We start from the raw sequence: 21,261 nt of genomic DNA, 5'->3' as shown, positions 1-21,261 counted from the left end.
CACTCTGTTCCTGTACTGTCTGTTCTCCACACCACAGCTGGAGAAGATGGCTTTAGACACCTCCTGGTGAAGCCCCATCACATTTAGGATAAAATTCAAACTGCTTCCGTGGCTCCTGCCTTCCTTCCCAGCCCCATCCCTTGTCACGCTTCCCAGATTGGCTCTGCATCCCTCACGTGTGCCCTCTCTGCTCGCCTGAAACAGCCACCATGCCCCTCCCCGCCACTTTCCACCCCTTTCCACCCCTTCCCGCCCAGGGGCCTCACTAGTCCAGCCATATGGAGAGCTCTTCCCCAGATTGTCAGAGTAGGTTTCTTCTTCAAATCTCCGCTTAAATGTCACCTCCTTGGAGGTTCCATTCTTGACCATCTTATTTCCCCAATCACTCTGTTATCTCATCAGGTTTTATTTTTATTGTATTACTTGATATATACAGCTGAATTACTTATTCATTTATTCATCTGTTCATTGATTTGCTTATTTATTCTTTGGTTCTCCTGAATAGAACACAACTTTCCTGCAAGTGGGAAGTGAGTTTGTTCAGTGCTGTTTTCCCGATGTCTAGAATAGTGTTTGGCTTACGGTCAGACTAAGAAAGAAAGAAAGGCAACTGGTTTGGTAGGAAGGAAGGGAGCAAGTAAGTCGGAGTGAAGGAAGAAAGGAAGACAAAAAGGTTAGTAAAAGACAGGAAAGAAGGAAGGTTGGCCGGGATGGTCATAATCACCAGTAGAGGTTGGTCAGTAGGAAAGCAGGTAGGTTAGTTGATGGTAACATCAGTTGGTAGGAAGGGTGGTTGGTGGGTGGGTTGGATAGAAGGAAAGTTCTGCATGCCACTGCTTTATTATTACTAAATAACAAAATTTACTCTAAATATTGAGCTTAAAAAATCTGTTCTTTAATAATATATTTTTGTGTTTTGTTATAGCTGATGAAGTTACTTGGATGGACCCATTGTGCATCTTTTACTGAAAACTGGCTCCCCATCATGTATCCTCCTGATTATTGTGTATTCTAAAATAGGAAACAAGACTTTAAATTTTAAAAAAGAAAGTTTTATAGTGAATGGATATAAAAACAAATTTGTGGCATTTTTAGTCTAATGCATGTTTTCATCCGCTATCAAATACTGATTATTAAAATGATGTGTATTTATCAGAGAATTTGCTGGCGTGTGGCTTAATACATGTAAATCTAGACCTCTGACATCATGGTGTTTTTTTAATGCCTCACATTGCTGGCAGCGGGCTGTGCCCTGACTGCCAGCACCAAGGACTTTCAGTTGGGTTGCAGCTATTACATGCATGATCAGTTTTGAACAGTTGACTTTTAACTGCAAACCTGTAAAATTCTATTTTTTATTTTATAAATGAACAGGGTTTTAACATGCTCAACTTTAATTTTTTCAATTGTATGAAGGCCTTAAAAAGCTACATTAAGCGTAGCTAAAATTATTTATTGGACTAAAAAGTAACACAACTTCATTTCCAGATTTTTTTTTTTTTTTTTTTTGCAAAAGTTTACACTCAATTAAGGGGAAAAAATAAAACCGGCACAAATAAATGTGTGGCAATTGCTGGAGCATAACTGCTTCACTAAATCTAAATCTTCATCTTGGCGTTATTTCGGGTCGATCATTTTTAACATCCTCTTGACATGCAGAGCATCAGAATGAACTAATAATACATGTATAAGTGCCAGACAGCTTAATCTTTATCAGGTATTGTAAAGATACACATATGGTATGTTTATTAAAGTTGAAATAATGTAAAACACGTGAATAAATGTGCAAAACCAAGATCACAGTATATACCATATGCATTCTGATACCTTAATTTTTTTTATAAATAATAAAAGTGAATATTGAAGCTTCTTAAAGTTGGTCTTAATTTTTCATAAATAAAATTTGGGGTTAGAACAGAAATAATACATTAAATCAAGAGACAAAAATTTCAACATGAGGTAATTTATTTTATATTTCCTATAGGCTTGCATTTATTTGAATATATTGCCAATTCTTGTTTGATTAACTTTTGTGTATGTTTTGGCTTTTTATTATTTTTATCTTTCTGGCTACTATACTTGCTTCTCTCATCCTTCCTCCATAAAATAAAAAGACACACATAGACAATATTGAAAAGCTTCTACTCACTGACAGCAAATGTGTTTGTGTGTGTGTATGGTTTTCAAATCTTGTTCCCTTAGAATTTACTATTATAAAAGACCTACCAGTTAATCTTGTCTCTCATAACTACTTTTTGGTTATTGACCCCTTTAGATGATAAAAACATTAGAGCCTTTTTGGAAAAAATACAGATATGCATGTAAACATTTTGCATATAGTTTCTGAGCCATCTAGAATTTAAAGTCCAACCACGAACAACCACATGCATGTTCTCTCACAAACACACGTACTTTCATCCTCAGTCATACAGGTTCCCATGTATACATGTTCATTTAGTGAGGAAATTGAGAGGTTCAGAAAGGGTAGGGTGACTGACCGACTGGTTAATTATTAATTATAGAATCCGTTCTATAACGCAGGTTTTGCCATTCCTAGTGCGTGCTGCTTGCTTGCACAGAGCCCCAGGGGCAGCCAGAGGTGAAAGCTCGGGTCCTTCTCAGGTTCTTCATGAGGATGTGTGCAGCTCTAGGATGTGCGTGGCCTTCTGGATACCAGGTTTCAAAGCCCCTGTGAACATTTCGTTTCCCAGCTTTTCCTTTTAAGCCTTTGGATTAGCCCCAGCTGTGCACCATCTCAGGCAGCCACAAAATTACACAATTGCTTGTAATCATCTAGACAAACACCCCCTCGGGAAAAGGCCCCTCAGCCTGAGAGCAAGCTGAGTCTAGTAAAATGAAGGCTTTGCCTGTGGGGTTTTCTAGGGAACAACCATCACAAGCTTGGGAGAACCTCCCACCCCTGTTGGGCTCCCTCCAGTGATTGCCAGGCTGCTGGTTTTCCAGGCAACTGATGGTGCTGGAGATGGGATGGAACAGGGCAGTTTGGAACATCACAAAGTATGCTGTTTGTGCTGACATTTGGTCATCTTACTTGAGTAAACACACTTCAGCTTGCTCCAGGCCTTTGGTTAGTTTCCACATTTCTGAAAAGTTGCCTCAGAATTTTTGCCAGTTTTCTCATTGCTTTAGAAAGGAGAAAATCCTTACAAGTGCTTTTTCACTGGCAAAATGGGTCCCCAATTTTCATGGACATCACACTTTTTTTTAAGTACATGGATTTAGCATCCAATTTTAATATAAATTTAAGGTTAGAAACTTTCTGGTAGTACATTTATTTTGAAGGACTATCTTCTGAGTTAGGTGAAGATACAATTAATTCTTGGATCCTTCAAATACGACTTATTTTTATATAAAAACACCATCATTCCAGAGCTCCCTGAATTCTTACTTTCTCCCTCAGGTTTTGGTCTTTGTGCTATATTTTTTAATGTGGAAGAAGAATTCAGCCCCTGGTGGATTTTGGATACACTCTTGAAGAACAATGTGGAGCCCCAGGTACAGGGAGCAGCTGGGCCCTCCCAACAGGCCAGCTAATGGCAGCCTGCATGTATGTGATGCTGTGAGTTGGGGGCCTCCTAGCCCCCCTCTTGCTGGTACTAGAAAGCAAACAAGAGAGCTGTGTGTTTTCAGGGGGAGGTAGTGAAATAATGGAGCTTTTAAATAGTACATTCGGTAAAGCCTGAATATTCTCAGGCAAGTTTGGGTGTTGTTTTTTGTTTTGTTTTTTAAGGCTCAAGCCACTTCCTGGTTCTCGATTGTAACAAAAACTTCTCTAATTACTACTTTTCTCTTGGGGCTAAAGTCTTCCATAGATGGTAAAATTTTAATACGAAGTTGCAGATACATCCGCAGATTGGCAAAATCTGCTTTGCACAGTGATTTCTGAAAGATCAGCTCCATCAGTGGAACCCATGGTGAGAGCCCCTGACTTGGTGGCTATCTTGTCAGCCTCTGCTTTCTGTCCAGATCACACTGCCTCCATGGTGACAGCTGAACCTGAATCAGCTCTAGAAGAAAGTGTCCTCAGTAAAATCATCACTGGTAATATAGGATGTAAAACAGTTCTTTAAAAAGCCAGGGACAGGGATGCCTGGCTGGCTCAGTCCCCTAAGCGCCTACCTTCAGCTCAGGTCATGATCCCAGGGTCCTGGGATGGAGCCCTGCATCAGGCTCCCTGCTCAGTGGGGAGTTAGCTTCTCCCTCTGCCCCTCCCCCTGGTCATTCTCTCTCTCTCAAATAAATAAATAAAATCTTAAAAAAAAAAAAAAGGCTGAGGACAGTTTTCCTGTTTCTGGTAATGGACAATTTTTGTACCACATGCACTGAAGACAACTGAAAGAGCTAGGTACTTCTTAAACATTAGAGATGGTACAGAGCGTGTGCTCAGCACAGGTCACTGGACCCTTTCTAGTGACAGCTCCCCACTTGTCATCTGTAGGAGCTTTGCCATCATGGGATTTCTCACCCCCCCCCCCTTGGATAACTTGTCTTCACCCTGGAAGAGCCTGGCCCGGTCCCCTCCTTCCCATTTGGTCCCTCTCCTCCTTCCCCACTCTGATGAAGAAATGTCTGGACCGGATGGCTGAATCCCAGCCCGGGTCTCTCTAGTCCTGGCTCGTGCCCTGATGAGCCCCATCACTTGACCTCTACAGGTCTCATCCAGAAAATTCATGTGGTATATTCAGTGTGTCTATTCCAACTCAAAATTTATTGAATCTTAATTGACTTGAGTCTTCCTCTGCAGTGTTTCATTCTCTGTGCTCTTTACTGCCTAGCATTAAAAGGTATGTTTTTGTCTTTCTCTGTAGGATCTAAGTCAGAGAAGCATGCATAGAGATGGAAAGGAGGGATCCTTTTCATTCCCCCAATCTTCAGAAAAAACTCAACAGAGACTTCCTTAAGGAATAAGAAAGTAAGAATAAGCTCTGAACTTTGTTAGTCTGAATGTAGTTAAAGGAGGAAAAAACTGGATTAGTCATTATGAAGGAGGAAGCTGGGAAAGAAGTGGGAGGTGTAAGTACTGCTCTCCGGTGAAGGGCCCAGGGTGTCTCACCCGCAGGAGGGCCTTCCCGGAGCCCGCGGGCGGGCAGCCGGCAGGGCAAGATGCAGAGACGGTCTACCGCGCTGCGCACTGCGTGGCAACAGGCCAGTTGCCCCCTCCTGCAAAGGTCTCGTGTTAGTGTCATTTAGAACGCGTGCTTTTGTGAGACGATTTCAAAGAATTAACAAGCAAGTGTAAAATTTATTAAAGCCATGTCCTCTCAAGGGTCAAACATGAATAATTATAGTTCCAGGATCAAGGACAGATGTCCAGGACTGCCTGCATTTCCAGTCATGACATGAAAGTTCTAGAATCTGACTATGCCAAGCCCTATCCAAAATGTGAGTAGAATATAAAGCGGCTGGAAAGACCTATAATTTTCATCTTATGTGTGATTTTAAAAGGTACTAACCTATATGCCTCAGTGATCTGCCTATCAAGCTACCTCAAAACTCGGTGGCTTCTAACAACAATCATTTCTTTTCACTCATGAGTATAACTTGGCTGGAGTTTGGTTCAAGCTGGGCTTGCCCTGGGTGGTCCCAGAGCTGAGTCATTAAAATGTACAATTTACAGGAAGAACAGGGTGAAGGGACATTTTGAAGGATACCCTGGTGATGCCGTCAGCATAACACAACAGGTAGAAATGCCGCAGGACAGGCAACTTGCATTCTTCAGCAGATAAATGGCCAGAGGAAAAAGTAAGAGGGAGGGAGGAGCTATAGGTCGAAAGAGACTTCAGATACATGCCAGCCAATCAGTGAATCCAACGCGGACCTCATCTGGGTCCTGATTCAGACAAACTCTAAAAATAAATGTCATGACATTTAGGAGACAAATAGAAATTGGAACCCTAGATTTTTCAATATATTAATATGTAATACTAAATTACTTAGTATAAAATTTTATATTACATAAAATATATTTTTAAATGTGATAAAGTATTTTGGTTATGTGTTTTATATATATCTGAACCAAATCTACAGAAGAAAGGATATCTATTATTTCCTTCTAATTAATACAGAATTGGAGAAGTAGGTGGAGGTACAGATAAAAACAAGATTTGCCAGGAGTTGAAAATCCATATGGGGGTGGGGTCATGATTCTTTCATGTACTTACTTATGGAGCATTATTGAATTATAGTTGCCATACAATAAACTGCACATGTTTAAATATATGATTCATCTACTTCCAATATATTTAAGTTTTCCTATAAAAGTTTGAAGACAAAGAGTCTTCATAATTATAATCAATCTGGCTTTTCTGAAAGGGCAGACCTGTATCCATTTAGAACATAATGAAATAAGCATATGATCATCCTATCCTTTTGTCCTGGATATGTGAAAGAAATCCACTTACAAGTCTAAGAAGAGATTTAGGGGTCAGTTCCCATGCTGTAATATCACTGAGCTTTATATATTGACATTTGGCAACCTTGCTAAACTCAAGAATTCCAGTAGTTCCACTGTAGCTTATTCACAGTCCCAGGAGTCAGCAAACCGGAGCCTACACATTTAATCCGATCCATAGCCTGCTTTTCTGCAGGGTCCCCAAGCTGAGAGTGGGTCTTGAATTTTTGTAAATGGCTGTAAATATGTATATAATACACATATGCTGTAGAAACAGTGTGTGGCCTGAAGATATTTATTAGCTGGCCCTTTACAGAAAAGGTTTGCTGACCCTGGCTTCCATAAACAATCCTATCATCCACAAATAGTGTCCCTTTTCTTGCGTCCGAAATGTGCGTGTTTTATTCATTTGCTTTCCCACATTGGCTAAAGCCCCTAGTATAATGCTGAGAAATGGTGGTGGCTGGATTTTTTATTGTTTTCCCCTATCAGAGAAGAAGCTTTTAACATTTTATAATCATGATTTGTTTTAGATTTTTTATAGTCTTTATCAAAACAAACAAATTCCATTCTTTCCTACTTTTCTAGAAATTTTAATCATAAATTTGTTGGGGGGGGAAACAAACAATCCAGAAATCTAACTTGAAATGATCCCAGCAATTCATTGGCACGGAAGTAGGGTATTTGTAGGCTGGATTCTCTTAGGAAATTCCTACACAACATCCATTTCCTTATTCCAGTACCATTCCCGTATTCTTCATTTTTAATCCATGTGAAGCCTGTTATTGTTTTCTGTCACTCGGTAGCCTCTCCTTTTGCCACAGCTAAATCTGCTGCAGCTAAATTCTTCAAAGTTAAGATAGAAGGACCTTTTCAAGCTCAGTTTCAAAAAGCATGTGACCAAAGCGTATTGACAAATTTGCAGTCGAACAACGGGGAAATCCATGAATTTATTATATAAAGTTTATTAAACAATTGAGACTTTTTGGAAGCCAACACAGCTACTTTTATGTTTTCAATATTACTCTTTGTAGATATTTAGATTAACCAGGTGATTGTAAATAGGTTATTTTAGAAAGCTGCTGTAACATTAAATTAGTTTGTTCTAGGCACACCAGTCGTTTTAATGCACCACCCCCTCAACCTCACAAAAAGTCTTTTGTTGACAAGTTCTAACACTGCTCAAAAGACACACTAATGTTTCGAAGGCATTCTGCTTAATTTAGTCCCATTTTAGTATTCCTTTGAAAACTTTGACTGATGACTCTGGAAATTCAGCCACGAGTGTTGTGTCAAAAACTTGCTTGAATTTATCCAAGAATTCGTAATCGGTGCTGAACCTGAATTTGTTGGCCCAAAGCAACACCGTCCCTGGCTGACAAAGGTATGCCATGGTGGCGAGCAGCTTGTCCAGGAAGTAGTGGTGGTAGACCACGTCTGAGGCCAGAACATAGTCGTAATAAAATGTCGACTTGGGGAAGTGCTGCTCCAGGCTCTCTCCCCAAACCAGCTCTCTCACTTCCGGCAGATGCGCTGCACGTTTTAATGTGTTCTTCAAAAGATTGTATTGAAGGTTTCCTAGGACATCAGGCAAATCCGTTGCTGTGACTTGAGCTCCTAAGAGATAAAGAGAAAAGTTGTAATAACTACCTGAAAACATGCAGCCACGGTAGACGTAGACACTCAGGGAGACACAAGAAATGAAACTGGGCTTCTCAGTTTTGTCTGCATTGACACGTGGGCTGGACATACTTGACCCAATCCCACCAGATAACTCTTTCCCGTGGGGAGCTCTGCCCTGTGCGCTGTCTGATGTTTGACGGCGTCCAGGGTCTCTGTCCCCCGACTCCACCCCCAGCTCATGACGATCAAAAGTGTCTCTAGATGTGGCCATATGTCCTTTATGGGGCAGAATCACCTTTGGTTGAGAACTACTGAAATAGAATAATGTTATCATTTTTTAAGAAACAGTGATGCGGTGTTGGGAGATTTCAGGATAATTAGCTGCTTACTATAATAATTCACCATGTTTTTCCTTCTAAAACTCTCTTTATCTGAAAATTTCATCTATTTTGTATGACTGCCTTTCTCCAACCTAAATTTGTTAAATTAATTGTTAGGCGTTTTAAAGCTAGTGGCAAGAGTTCACAAAGTGGACCACCCCATTTCCAGACTGGATTTAATAGAGGAAGCTCTGTAACATTGTAGGCAGAAGTACGCCACATACGTACGCACCTCTTGCTCTGTGCCCGGATCTCACAACCTGCATGTGGTGTATGAATCTGGCTTCACGTCGGATTAACTCACCTATTTTTCTTCAAAATGTTAGTTATAATATTCGTGACGATAAACAGGAGACAGCATAACGTAGCTGTTTACAACGGGAGAGTCACAGCTCCAGAATTTCAGCCTCATCACACGGTCCTCGGTGGGCTGGGCAGGTCCCCTAACCTCTCTCTCACATGTGATTATCTTATTTCCGGGCTAACAGGACTAATTCCTAGCTCATGATATTTTGGGAGATTCAGTGAGTGAGATCATGGCCAAGCATCTGAGTCGCAGCCGGCCACACAGAAAGCACTCGCTATCATTGCCATCAACGTCAAGGTGTTTTGAAACAAAGTCAGGAATAAATAGACAAACCTAGAATACTGGCCACAATGGAGACAAGGCCTGGTCCAGCACCAATCTCAAGTATCTTAGCATCTTGGAGATTCAGTTCCTCTGTATGTTCCTCCAAATACTGACACAAAGCCGTAGCCTAAAAAGATATTTGCAGTTGTCACCTGAGCATTGGAACATTGGAAAACAGTGGCGACCCGACTCCCCTTCCCTACCCCAAGCGAAATACTACAAGAGATGTTAATAGTTGCAGTTTATTGAGGGGCGCATAAGAATTGAAATATGCATTCAATGCCCTATATGGACCTCTGGACTATGAAAGTTGTGACACGCAGCAGAGGAACCGGAGACACAGACTTGCTAAATCACATCTATCTGAAAACTCTGGGTCAGTGTCCAGGAAGAGGAAGGTCCACTAGGCTCTTGCAAGTCCAGGGAGGAGGCCTGAACACAGCAACTCTTGCTCTGGTTTGGTCTCGCCGTCCGCCACCTGCTCCCAAGAGCATTGCTGTACGTCTTCCCCACTTCCCTCCAGACTCCTTTCTCGAAGTTCAGGCGGGTTAGAACTTTGCTACCCCGCACAACTGGGCAGTTTATTTTTTTTAGCAGTCATCCAAGAAACAGTACAGTGCTTCTGAGGGTGCGCGCACTCCGGGGCCGTGCGGGGCTCCAGACTGCGTTTCTACAGAGCACCGGCCGATGGCCATGCTGCTGGTCCGTGGACCACACTGAGGAGCAGCGAGGAGATGCTAAAAAGCATGTGAATGAGTTAAGATAACTTCGAATGCAGAAGCTCAAAACGTTCCTTTCCTTCTCTCTTCATTCTCTTCTGCCTCCCCTTCTCCTGACCTTTCTACGAAGAGATAAAGGGTACTGGACTTGCGCTGACGGCTGAGGCGTTCATCTTTATGCGATGGGGTGTCGCAGCGCCGCAGATTTGAGAGCTCTGGAAGGGTTCCGTGTGACGACGTGAATCTTGAGATGACGAAGCAAACTGACCTCTCGTCTGTGCGCACTCTGACCTCTCATCTTCCTGTGGCTGCTCTGACCTTGTTGGGAGGCCACTTTTCGTGGGGGGGCCTGGGCTGGCGTGGGGGCAGCCGGGACCGTTGGAGCCGGCCAGGGCAGGGGCGGCAGCAACCCCCGCCCACAGGCCGCTGCCTCTCACCCCCGTGTGTTCACAGTGAAGAGTCCACGGGCCCAGACGAACGTGCAGTCGCGTCTCCTCTCACGGGGACTCAGGCACGCGAGGGGCGTCAGGAGGCACAGGCTGGGGGCACCGGGGGCCAGCGAGAGGTGCCCTAGGTGCTGAAGCAGGAGGGCCGCGCCCGGAGTGTCCGGCGGGGGCGGCGGTGAAACAGCCCCGCGCAGCACATTGCCCGGAGCTCTGGCCCTCGGAAAGGAACTCTCTGGATGAAGAGCAAGGATAGAGATTTGTGGTGGCAGGGGTTTCAATAGGAGGAAGTGTCAACTAGAGCCACCAAGAAGATGTGCTTTGAGGGGGTTTCCAGGCTTCCCGCAGTCCCCTGCCCGGAAACAAAGCTTTTCTCAGGAAGCACTGCATTTCTTCACCCCCACCTTCCCAGCCCTGTTAGCAGACGGGAGAGGGACCTCTTTCATGGACAGCTGCACTTGGAGTCCCACGAGGAAGGGTGTTTTCCTGCTTCATGACAACCCTTCCTTCGCAGCTTTCAGGAGACTGCGGTGCCGGGAGAGGCCAGGGTTTGGTGCGTGAAAGGTTGAGGCCTTGGTGAGAATAAAACGGTCCCGTGGACAGATATTCTTCCACTCCTGATCTCCTGGTAACCCTGCTATGGTTGTCAGTTTGCCAAATATATTACCATAGGAAGCTGGGGAGCAGTTTGGTGGTTTTTAAACTTGTTATTAAGCCAAAGAAGAGGATTTCCCTATGAAGGAAATCATACTTGAACGCATAGGGAAGAAATACTGAGCTTCTTTAGCTGGAGGGGTGGAGGTGGGCAGCTCTAGGAGCCTGGAGCCCTTTGTCAGCCCCTCCCCCTCGTCCACCCTCCTTGTCACCTGCCACTGGTACCCAGGCCACCTGCCCCAGGGAGCTCCATGGCACCTCCACCCCGGGCGCTCAGCTGCGGTCCCTGGAACAGCAGGCCTAACGTCCCCCCGCCCCCGAGTGGCAGCACTTCCAAGTCCCAGATCTGCATTTGAACCCAAACCCTGGGCCATCCATGCCCCGTCAACGACAGAGCAGCCTGAATCCGGAACCTCTCAAAGAACAACCGAGCTCGCATGGGAGGCCCGCTGTCCCAAATGCGGTGGCACAGCTCTCCCAAATGAGTCAACTTTTCTGAGCCCCCACCTCCCCAGCTGGCAGGTGCAAAACAGTGGCGTGTTAGTAATCCCGGGTGGCGGGCACCAAGCTAGCAGATTGACTCAAGATTCAGAGCGTCTCCCCCATTTCCATGCCCCCTTCTTGGGGCCGCTGCAGGGAGGAGAGGCAGGCGGCTTCCTACCCACTTCCTCGGGAACACCCATGGCGGAGAAGGGAATCGAGCACTCGGCTCTGATTGTTTTTTTCTCAAAATTCATATGAATTTTTCATCTCACTTCCTGATATATTCAAGCTAATCTTAATGTAAAAAATAGTATTTCAAGAATGGCACAGAGGAAAATGATGGCTTCTGGGAGAGATGTTATGCTTTTGGGGAGCCAAGCCCTCCCCCAGCCCCCTGGGGCCAAGAAGTTCCCCTGTAGAAGTACAGAACGGGAAAGCACTCAGCAGCCTGTCCACGGCAGCCCCAACATGTGGCACTGTCGCCCCCAGGAGCCCCTACTTCCCAGAGGTAATGGCTGCCTCACCCCCGGCCACACCACCGCTCCGTAGCTCTCTATTGACTCTTGGATGACGATCTTCGTGCCTGCAAACATGTAGTGCTCCTGAGTGTAGCTGGCGTAATCTGTAGGAACAAATTTCTGGAGGCTACGAAGAGATGGTTCTATCTTGTTTGAATCTGTGGGGGCAGAAAATGGAATAGTTTCCATGATTTGTTGATCTAATGCAAGTACACAGTAGGCACAGCTTGTAAGATGGGAAGGGCCTGGGCGGTTTTCCCACAGAGAGGGGTGACGCCAGCAATGACTGGCTGCAAACTAGCACAAAACAGAGTGATGCCCAGCGACAGGGACACGAAGTTCGGGTGCGACGTTCCCGAGAGACGATGGAACGCCAGAGGATGCCCCGGCTAGTTCTGCGAGGTAGCAGAGGACAGAGAGGTGTGGCTCCGTCCCCACCCCTCTGTTTTGGTGACAGGAGGAAGCCAGCCTACCAGCAGGATGGCAAGAATGCGCTGTCTGGATGCAGACCTAAGCAAACACAGACCTATTTTTAGGACTTGAAGTGAAGGAACATTCCCACACGTTGGCTGGAGCATGTTCCTTAAATCCTTCCTACAACTGCTCCTCAAAAGGTACAGGTCACCCAAACACGAGCCAGCTCCACAGTCCTGGGGGAGGCTGTCAGATGAGCTCTGCCTATTAAGTTACAATTGCTTTAAATACCCTTTAAACTCATGAGCAGCTCTCAAATATCACATAAAATGAGCGGAAAAGAGCACCTAATCGGGGCTGACATCATGGAAGCCGAGACTGTGCAGATTTTGCTGGGTCTTTCAGGATAACAGGAGCAGTGCGTGAGGATGTCAGGAGTGGGGATGCCGCGTGCCCTCACACTAGGGGCGGGCAGCGAAAGAGAAGCTGCTGGTGCCAGCAGTGAGAAGGAATCAGTAGCGAGGAGCTGGAGGGAAACCTGCGTGAAACCTGCCTTTGCTCGCTGAGATCCACCAGGGACCTTTCTAACCACAGGTGGAATGTGGGCTTTGGAAAATAGCGACAAGGAGTGGTCAGTTAACCTCCGAGGCACTCTAATCAGAAATGTCCCCCCACCCCAGGCGGAAGAGGAGGCGGCAGGGGCAGGGCGCGAATACGGGGTGAAGGGTAGAGGGTGTTTGGAGACACCTAATCGGGCATCCACCCCTCAGAAGCAGGCGATTTTGCGTGTCACTGATTAGCACCTGCACGAGAACCCTCCTGTGCTGCCGGTCTGCAAATCCGAACAGGTTCACAGAAGAACACAGACATTTCGGGTCTGCTCTTAGAAATGTTTCCAGCAGTTTGACCATGTCCAGTTAGCAAAACACAGGGCTTGTGTTTTGTCTTCACATGTATTTTCATTGTGTTTTTCTAGAAATGAATTTTTGCTGTATTTTACCCAAAAAGTGTCCGTGTGCAGCAGACTGAGAAATAGTCTTTGAGCACAGGGACCATGACAGATGTCCACAGCTCCCCAGGGTGCTGTTCTCGCCACCCCCCCCCACCCCCCACCCCCGCGCGCCAGGTCTGATGTAGTGTGAGTTCCACCCCCGGGGGAGAAGTCTGTGCCCTGAGCCTGCTAATAAATAGTGACCAAATCAGGCACAAGACACCGTCCTGGTAGGGGTTGTGGGGAGGCTGTAGGACTGGGAGGGAGACCTGTGTCCCTCACCCACCTCTTATTAGGGGAAGCTCCTAACATCTAACACCACCAGCTCATTATCTGTGAACGACCAAAGAGGCCCTAGCTTCTCCCCTCGAGCTGACGGAACTGTTGGAGAGATGATAAAAAGGCAGAGGAATAGACCATGGCGTGCCAGGAAATGTTCAACCATCAGCTTGGGGCAAGGGGATGAAGCACTGATTTGTAGGGTTTGATGGTCACCATGGTAGGAATGCTCCTGTCTCGGCGACTTCAAACTACCTGCAGACATCCCCGGAAAAAGACATGCCCTGCCCACCATGACCGGGGCTTTCCACCTGCTTTCTACCAGGCAGGGCAACGGACACCAGGAAGCTCAGCAGCATAGACGCTCATAATCTCAAAACGTAATAAAGTACATCAGGATGAGTTGTGAGTATCCATTACCTTCGTTTTTTAATATACCTTTGGCTTTTATATAATCTCTTTAGTGGTAAGTTTTCATAACTCACATTTCAATAATGGCCATGTTTAACAACAACCTTCAAAAAAATCCCTGAAATTCAGGGGCTGGTTCAGGCTGGTCGGTGCAAGGAGTCGGCACAGGGCTGCTCCCTTTTCCTCTGAGGTTTCGTCACTGGGGTAGGTGACTTGGAGCAGCCAGACCAACCGGGACCCACGCCAGCCCCTGCAAACTGCCCTCCCCCACTGTGGCTCAGACAGGTCCTTCTTCCCTTCCTCCCACATCTCACCAGCTGGGGACCTATTTTTCTCTCAAGACAGTGGAAAAAGTCAATGGGCTGAATTGGAATGGCTCATTATTTCACAGACGAATGAGCTGATACATTTTTCCAACCAACATTGTAAAGAAATGCAGGCACATAAATATTCTCCCAGAAGACCCTTCTGTGTTCGACAAAGATAAAGAAATTTATGCTTATTGCACACTAGATGTTTTCATTTATTGTATCAATGCTAGTCTGAGAGTTTTAGATCAGATTTTAGAGATATAATTGCCTTTTTACGTACACTGGTTTAGTAAAAATAAATAGCATCCCGTCTTAGTTGAGCTGGAACATAACTTTACCATGTTAAATGATTATAAATGTTTGGAAGGCTATACTTTGGCTTTTCTGACATTATTTGTTATGTCTATTATTTATTACTACCAAGTCCCTGTCCAGAAATGCAACCCACGTATGACACAGCTGCCAGGAGAACATGTTGGCGAAAAGCAGACATGAACCAAGATTTTGTTTCTTTTTAAAGATTCTTGTGACACAAATGTAACCATTTGAGATTTATACATAGGATGAGACAAATTTAGATTTAAGTAAATAATGAAAAAATTGGGATAACTTTTAATGCTATGCTCAGACTTGCATAAAGGCACTTTTCTCCTAAGCTTCGCTATAGGAACAATCTAGAATTAAAAGGAGATGGGAATTCTTGTCACTGAAGTTAACTGGGAAATGCCATGGCCAGGAAAGCAACTGACAAGGTGTCCCGGTGAGGAAGGAGGTTACCTCCTGGGGGTCCACCGGTGCCGTCCTCCTGGGGAGCCCCCTCCGCCGGCTCTAAGCAGCCATCTGGGCTGCACGGTGCTTCCTGCAGGCGCCCGGTCTGCTGCTCGGAGCTCAGACACACGTCCATAACCGCAGCCGCTGGAGAGCAGAGAACCAGACAGGCCCCGAGAGTTCAGCCCAGGCTGGCTGAGCCTCCCGGAGGCTCTAAAAAGTGCAGCTTATCGTCTTAACATCTGCTGAGCCGAAAAGAACCCGTGCTTCTCAGCTTAGCTCCCGCGGTGAGCAAAGCAGCTACCCAAGGAGCTGCCATCCTAGTTTTGCAGAGCAAAGGAAAGGCGGACCATGAAACATCACCGCACCTGTTCTGTGCATCAAGAAATGCAAAAACAGAGCAAGTGTTGCCGGAGGACAGGCACGACATCGCTGGGGTGGAAAATGTCTTTCTAATAGCTTTTGGAAATGAACCTTAGTGAAGAGACTCTGATCCAGCAGCACATCCTACCATCGGGAGCACCATGTGGATGGAGGGATCAATGACATCGTGGATGAGAAGGCAGGATTTGGACCAAAGACAGGGCTGCTCCCTTTTCATCTGAGGCTTTATTGCAAGATCGTAGAAAGCTCTAGGGGCTGAGCCAGGAGGCTGAGCTGGCTCCCCACTCAGGCACTTGGCAACTCACTTAATCCCATCCCGCGCCATTTCCTCATCAGCAAAAAGGGGATAATATAGTATCTGCCGACTTCCCAGGGCCACAGTGGGAAACAGGAGAGTGAAAGTGATGAGTACAGAGAGGAAAACCACCTGATTCAGAAAGGAGACCTGGCTGTGGGGATCACTGATCAGCATCAAAATAGTAACACATGACTTCACCGCAGGGCGTGTATTGTCGCCAAACCCTGTTCTGCTGTTTTAAGTGTATCGATTCATCCAGTCCTAGCAATAGCCCCTATGAAGTAGATGCTATTATTATGCCTCTTCTCAGATGTGAGCAATCCAGGCACAGAGCTTGAAAAGCAGCCCAAGAGCTGTGGCGGAGTGAAACCCAGGAGGTCCAGCTGCAAAATCTATGTTCGTAACCGCCCAGCAGGTACACCTTGGGTGGGCTTGAGCAGCCTTGGGTTCCCTTGCTTACTTTGCCCTGAAATGACTCAAAATGTTTAGCCGCCACAGTGATGTTTGCTAGTGTTTTTTTTTTTTTTTTTTTTTTACAAAATGTGATTGATTTTCCTCCGCTGTGTTTACCATCCTGAGTTGGTGTCCACACCCCAGAGTTGCCCAACACATCGTGGGCAGCAACCAGACACGCCAGCCATACCGTCACTGGCTAGCTGACCCAAAGCCATTCGGGCATTGGCTTACTCCAGTGAGCAAACAGACAAAATGCAAGAAAGCACAGGCCCTGAAGCAAATGTCCTTCCATTGCACACCTGGACAGGTCACATGGGCCTCACGTTAATGCGCAACAGGACTGCAAAAAAATGAGATCACTGTGAAAGCAATTTCACATTTTCGTTGGCTCTAGAACTGACTAATCAAATACTTGCCCCACTTCTCCAGCTCACCAAACCAGCCAGAGTGCCCGCGGGTCTGTGCTTCACGCAGAAGTGCTTTCTCTTGCAGATACTTACTCATTCGTTCCTTTCAGGTTTCCCCAACTCCAGGAAGTTAATTGTTCCCCTAAAAGATGGCAGCCTGGCTGATGATGAGTACACACAGTGCCTTCAGGGAGGAAGCCTCCACGCTGTGGTGAGGAGCCTGCCTCTGGATCTTAGCCCCACCATGTACGCTCCTTGTTGAAGACGTAGGTAATGGGGATACTACCTCCCATGGTGGCCGGGGGCATTAGGAGAGGTAAGCCATGCAAAGCATCTCACAACAGCAACTGTCCTGTCTGAAGCGAGGAGGGCAGTCACGCAAGCCACACTCATCCAGCATCAGGGGACTCTGGGCATTACATTTAAGACATTGCCTCATTTTGCCTGCAAGCAAAGGAGAATTATTTTCCAATACCAGGTGTGCTTTTCCTTATGAAAGGAAACGACTCCTTCCCCCATCATCATAGTTGACGTGAGAAATTAACTTTTTCCCTGACATCTGTGCATTCAAAGGCAATCTAGAAAACAATCACAGTGCTCTCTACCTGGTGCTGTTAGTCTGACGTCGCATATACCATATGGCACGTGTTACTATTTGATAAAGATTCTCAAAGTTTTTCAAATGATGTCTTGTTAATCCCCTCAAAATCATTTCAAACTGTTAGTTTAAACATTACCTTACGTAGCAGAAGAGAGGTGAGATTTCTGTGCACCCTTGAATCCCCACTGTTTTATATAGATCTGCACCTGAAAGGATTAGCATTTTATGAACAAAAGCCAGCCAGTGCAAGCCCAAGTTATTTAGGGTAGCATGACCCACCAGGACTCAGACACATTACTTTACTAGAATATCCATTCTCTCTCCCTCTCTCAATTCTCAATGTTCTCTCTTTCTCTCTCTCTTTCCTGCATACTCACATGCAATCTTTGCAACATGAAATGGAATCACCCTCCAAAGATCCAGAAAATGCCTCCAGCAGAACGGAGGCTCTCCTTTATGGCGTTCAGTTGCCATGATGGAGTTTGAAATGCAGACATATTTCACTTTAAAAAGAAGTGGGGGTTGGGGTGGTTGGGGTTTTGTACAGACGCACAGACTTTCTCTGTGCTCATCAGCCAAACTGCTGTGGCCAAAGGGAGGAGTCATGCCTGCCGTGGACAGTCCTGGACCCTGCTCCGAGCAGCCGGAATAACACAGGACTCTACCAGAGAAGACAAGAGAACATCAAACTAGAAGGGACGTGAGTTAAAGGCTTAAGTTTGCATGAGGAGTATTTAGTATTTAGAGGAGGGCAACAATGAATAAGAAACCAGAAAAACTCTTCCAACAAAAAAGCAAGCCATTGCAATTTCTTTCATTGAAAAAAAGGGCAGTTAAAAAAGGAAGAGGAAAATCGTGTGCTCATTTGGGAAGCCTGGGAACCCTTAAAATAGAATATAGGGCATGTAAATTAAAACCTTGGCAGATGGGAGTTAAACAATCACTCCCGTTTATGAGGGGCTAAGCGAGTAGTGATTGAGCTTGAGTGGATACAAGAGCCTATTTTTATTTTTTTACCCCACATTGGTACTCTCTTCGCTGCTGTCATTTTTTTTTTCTTTATGTGCATTTCTTTTAAGTTAGGATCTTTATCTGGGTGTGCTGTGGTCCCATGACCATTAGGTTTGCTTTCCCATTCCCTTCAATAAGGGGAGGTGACCTGGAGCCTGGCTCAAATCTGTCATTTGAATGTTGTCATACTCTCCAAGTGGTCCAGGTCTCTGATGGTGTCACTTGGGTAACTGGTTTCCACCAGGGGTCAGCACAGCTATGTAAGCACCCCTAGATGTAAGAAGTAGCAAAATGTGGTCATCATTACAATTGTATAAATAGCTTTTAAAAACTGATTGCAATGTATATGAATGTGTCCCTATAATACCTGGAAGCTTTAAAACACAGACTCCAGGCCCCTGGAAATTCCTGCTCAAAGGCTGAGAGAGTGCCTAGAGGTTTGAGTCCCACAGCCGCCCCCTGTGTGTTTTCAGCAGCTGGCATATAGCCAGTGCCAATCTATAGGGCAAGAGACACATGACTGACTCTCACATAGTTGAAATGTCAGCCCCTGACGAGGGATTAGGCTTCAGGCATGGCTCTGGAGGACACACAGATGAAGTAAGTGCCTGGGAAGCGCATTTGGTCTCAATAGGAAAGAACTTTCTAACAAGCAGAACAATGGAACAATTGATCTCAGGGAGCCAGCATAATGGAAAATGGGCCAGATTTGGAGTCAGAACACACGAGATTGGACCAAAGGTTTATACAGGGTCAATAAACAGGCCGAGTGTGAGGTCTCTCTTTCTTTCTTCAACGGTGTAGACCTCTGATCTCTCACAATGTTTTTTTCCAACTGAACCTAACTCTCTCAGCCAGTGGTCCTCACCATGGAGGAATCCGCCCTTCCTCCCAGGGACACTTGGCAATTTGGTGATTTTGTGGCTCGTCACATCTGGGGCGGGGAGCTGTTGGTATCTAGTGCATAGAGGCTGGGGCAGGGGGCTGCCAAACGCTCTGCATTGCTCAGGACAACCCTTCACAGCAAAAATTGATCCTGCCCAAAATGTCACCAGGGCTGAGCCTGAGAAACCCTTGTCTTGGGGGCATGAGTTGCAGGGTGATTTCTCAGGACACTTTCATTTTAAGTAAACTCTACCCACAACACGGGGCTCAAACTCATCACCCCAAGATCAAAAGTCACAGGCTCTACCACCTGAGCCAGCCGGGGGCCACAGGGTCAATTCTAATTTCCATCCTACACACACCGTCTACTAGCTGAGTGATCTCTGCCACCTCAGCCTCAGTGTCCTCGCCTATAAAATGGGGTGGATTAGCATTTCCAGACTGTCCAATAGAGAGAGCCAACATCATACCTTCTGGCTCTTCTGGGAGCAGACCCGGAGACAAGGATTGGAAAGGATATGGAGGGTGGAGGGGGTGGGGGAGTAGAATCATCCAGGGCAAGGGTGGGCAGCCAGCTGCTGCAGGGGGCAATAAAAACTTGCACCCATGGGGCAAGGCTGGGAGATGAGGCAAAATACACAGCTCAGAATGATTCCATTCCAGGTTCAGAGGGCTTCTGGAGGATTCGAGCACCTCAGCATGATGCAGAAACCAGCAGCTGGAGGACACAGATGTGTCTGAGAGAGGTGAGTGAGGCCCAAGAGCACCTGCTGTGGCCCCAGAAGATGCTAGCACCCTTCACGCAACTGTAGAAGGGAACATTGATGTCTCCGAAGGAATTGGGCACAGGGCCCATTGCCTAGAAGGTCATCGATAAATAAATGTATTAAATTGTATGGCATTCCAGTAGAGGGTTGAATCAGTAGGTTCTTTGGAGGGATTCACTCACTGAATCAAATAGAAACATTGAGCTTTGGGGCTTGAGAAATGAAGGACCCCGGGCTGCTCCCCCTCCCAGAGACTTCAGCGGCTGGGGTTCCTGGGCCTTCTGGGAAAACAGTGCTGTTGGAGGCCTCAGCTGCTTCCCATCCCAGCCTGGCGTCACTGTGGCCGAGATTCAAGATCCAGGGGAGAAGGTTCTGACTGGTCCGACTTGATCATAAGCTTGCCGTATACGTAGGGCTGGATGATGTGAGAAGCATCCCACCAAATCATGAGGAGTAGGGCTGGGAACTGAAGGCGGGACAACAAGCAAGGGCTCTGTATGGCTTCTTCTCCTTCCTGGCCAGCCTGTGTGTCCGTTCTTTCCTTCCTATTTCCATGAACACAATTTCATAATGGACACCCATCCTCTCTACAACGGAGGATGGCCTAAGTCTCACCGGCTATTGCCTCTGGAGGGAACGCAGCTCTTCCTCTCTAACTCAGAACCTCCTGATGGGTGTCCACGCCTCCCCCCCAGTGGGCATGCGCCTCCAGGTGTCGCGGGCAAGAACCTGATTAGCTATTTCGTCACTGCTCGCGATGCGCCGCTGCTCCCCGGAGTGTGAAGGGGAGGCTCACTGCTTTTCGCCTGACCTTCACCAAAACTCTACAAAGTTAGGGCTGCTGATAAAATAGAAGCTATGTCCCTATACTCACTCACCGGGGAGACTGTGAGCGCTCCCTTCCAGGCAGCTGGGGATTCGCTGCAGAGCTAGACGTTCTCGGACCAGCCTGGTAACCACCCCTCAGGGAGCCGTGGGGTTTCCAGCGTGTGCGATCAGAGCGAAACCTAAGTCCATAATTTCCGGCCCCTCCACTCTCTGGCAGCGCAGTGGCTCTGGGTTCATAATCCTCTTTGTCGAATGGTTCAGGACTGCTTCATCGCCTCCTCATCTGCCAGACGTCTGGGGCAGCCCCTGAGATGCCGGGGGGGGGGGGGGGGGCACGGTCCACGGACGCTGCCGCGGGGGTGGAAAGATATAGAGCAGCGCAGCGCAGGCGCATAGCACACGGACCGCGGCAGGATGGGGACGCGACTCTTGCTGTGCTTGGGCCGGGCGTGAACACGATGGCCGCCTCCTCGCGCTAGAGAAGGACCACCATCAGAAATTTTGCAGTCGGTGTTCAAACACCATTCGGGCAACACCTAAGGTTTGCCAGGTTTGTGGACATAGAAAGAATTTACTTCTTTTTCATT

General features: G+C 46.5%; 2 protein-coding genes and 1 long non-coding RNA gene across 11 annotated transcripts in view; 2 read left to right on the top strand and 1 right to left on the bottom strand.

The window, feature by feature from the left end:
* Window positions 1–1,853, top strand: part of TPP2 (tripeptidyl peptidase 2) — a 71,000-nt gene extending 69,147 nt beyond the window's left edge. For all 4 annotated transcript variants that reach the window (XM_045812762.2, XM_045812763.2, XM_045812764.2 and 1 more), the window contains one exon: window positions 926–1,853. In XM_045812762.2, the coding sequence (XP_045668718.1) occupies window positions 926–1,015 (90 nt within the window). In that variant the 3' untranslated portion in view covers window positions 1,016–1,853. The remainder of the gene's footprint in view (window positions 1–925) is intronic.
* A 5,500-nt stretch (window positions 1,854–7,353) lies between these two features.
* On the bottom strand, window positions 7,354–17,698 carry LOC123802224 (protein-lysine methyltransferase METTL21C-like). 3 transcript variants are annotated; one of them, XM_045812778.2, is made up of 6 exons: window positions 17,561–17,698; window positions 17,320–17,389; window positions 15,047–15,184; window positions 11,870–12,021; window positions 9,056–9,173; window positions 7,354–8,029 (listed from the first exon to the last, which is right to left on the bottom strand). In XM_045812778.2, exons 3-6 carry the CDS (start codon window positions 15,171–15,173, stop codon window positions 7,635–7,637), a joined length of 792 nt encoding a protein of 263 aa, XP_045668734.1. In that variant the 5' UTR covers window positions 15,174–15,184; window positions 17,320–17,389; window positions 17,561–17,698; the 3' UTR covers window positions 7,354–7,634. The 3 variants fall into 3 exon arrangements, with proteins under 3 accessions (XP_045668734.1, XP_045668732.1, XP_045668731.1); XM_045812776.2 differs by lacking the exons at window positions 17,320–17,389; window positions 17,561–17,698 and adding an exon at window positions 16,676–17,271; XM_045812775.2 differs by lacking the exons at window positions 17,320–17,389; window positions 17,561–17,698 and adding an exon at window positions 15,406–16,152.
* Window positions 17,699–17,757: 59 nt separating this feature from the next.
* Window positions 17,758–21,261, top strand: part of LOC148109328 (uncharacterized) — a 62,913-nt gene continuing 59,409 nt past the window's right edge. For all 4 annotated transcript variants that reach the window (XR_015725899.1, XR_015725898.1, XR_015725896.1 and 1 more), the window contains exons 1-2: window positions 17,758–17,883; window positions 19,743–19,825. This is a non-coding gene — a long non-coding RNA (uncharacterized LOC148109328). The remainder of the gene's footprint in view (window positions 17,884–19,742; window positions 19,826–21,261) is intronic.

This window comes from Ursus americanus, chromosome 10 (genome assembly GCF_024610735.1).
Source record: "Ursus americanus isolate L20-20 chromosome 10, mUrsAme1.1.p, whole genome shotgun sequence".
NCBI lineage: Eukaryota > Metazoa > Chordata > Mammalia > Carnivora > Ursidae > Ursus > Ursus americanus.
Note: the sequence above shows the minus strand (reverse complement) of the source record. Positions and strands in the feature narration are given on the sequence as shown.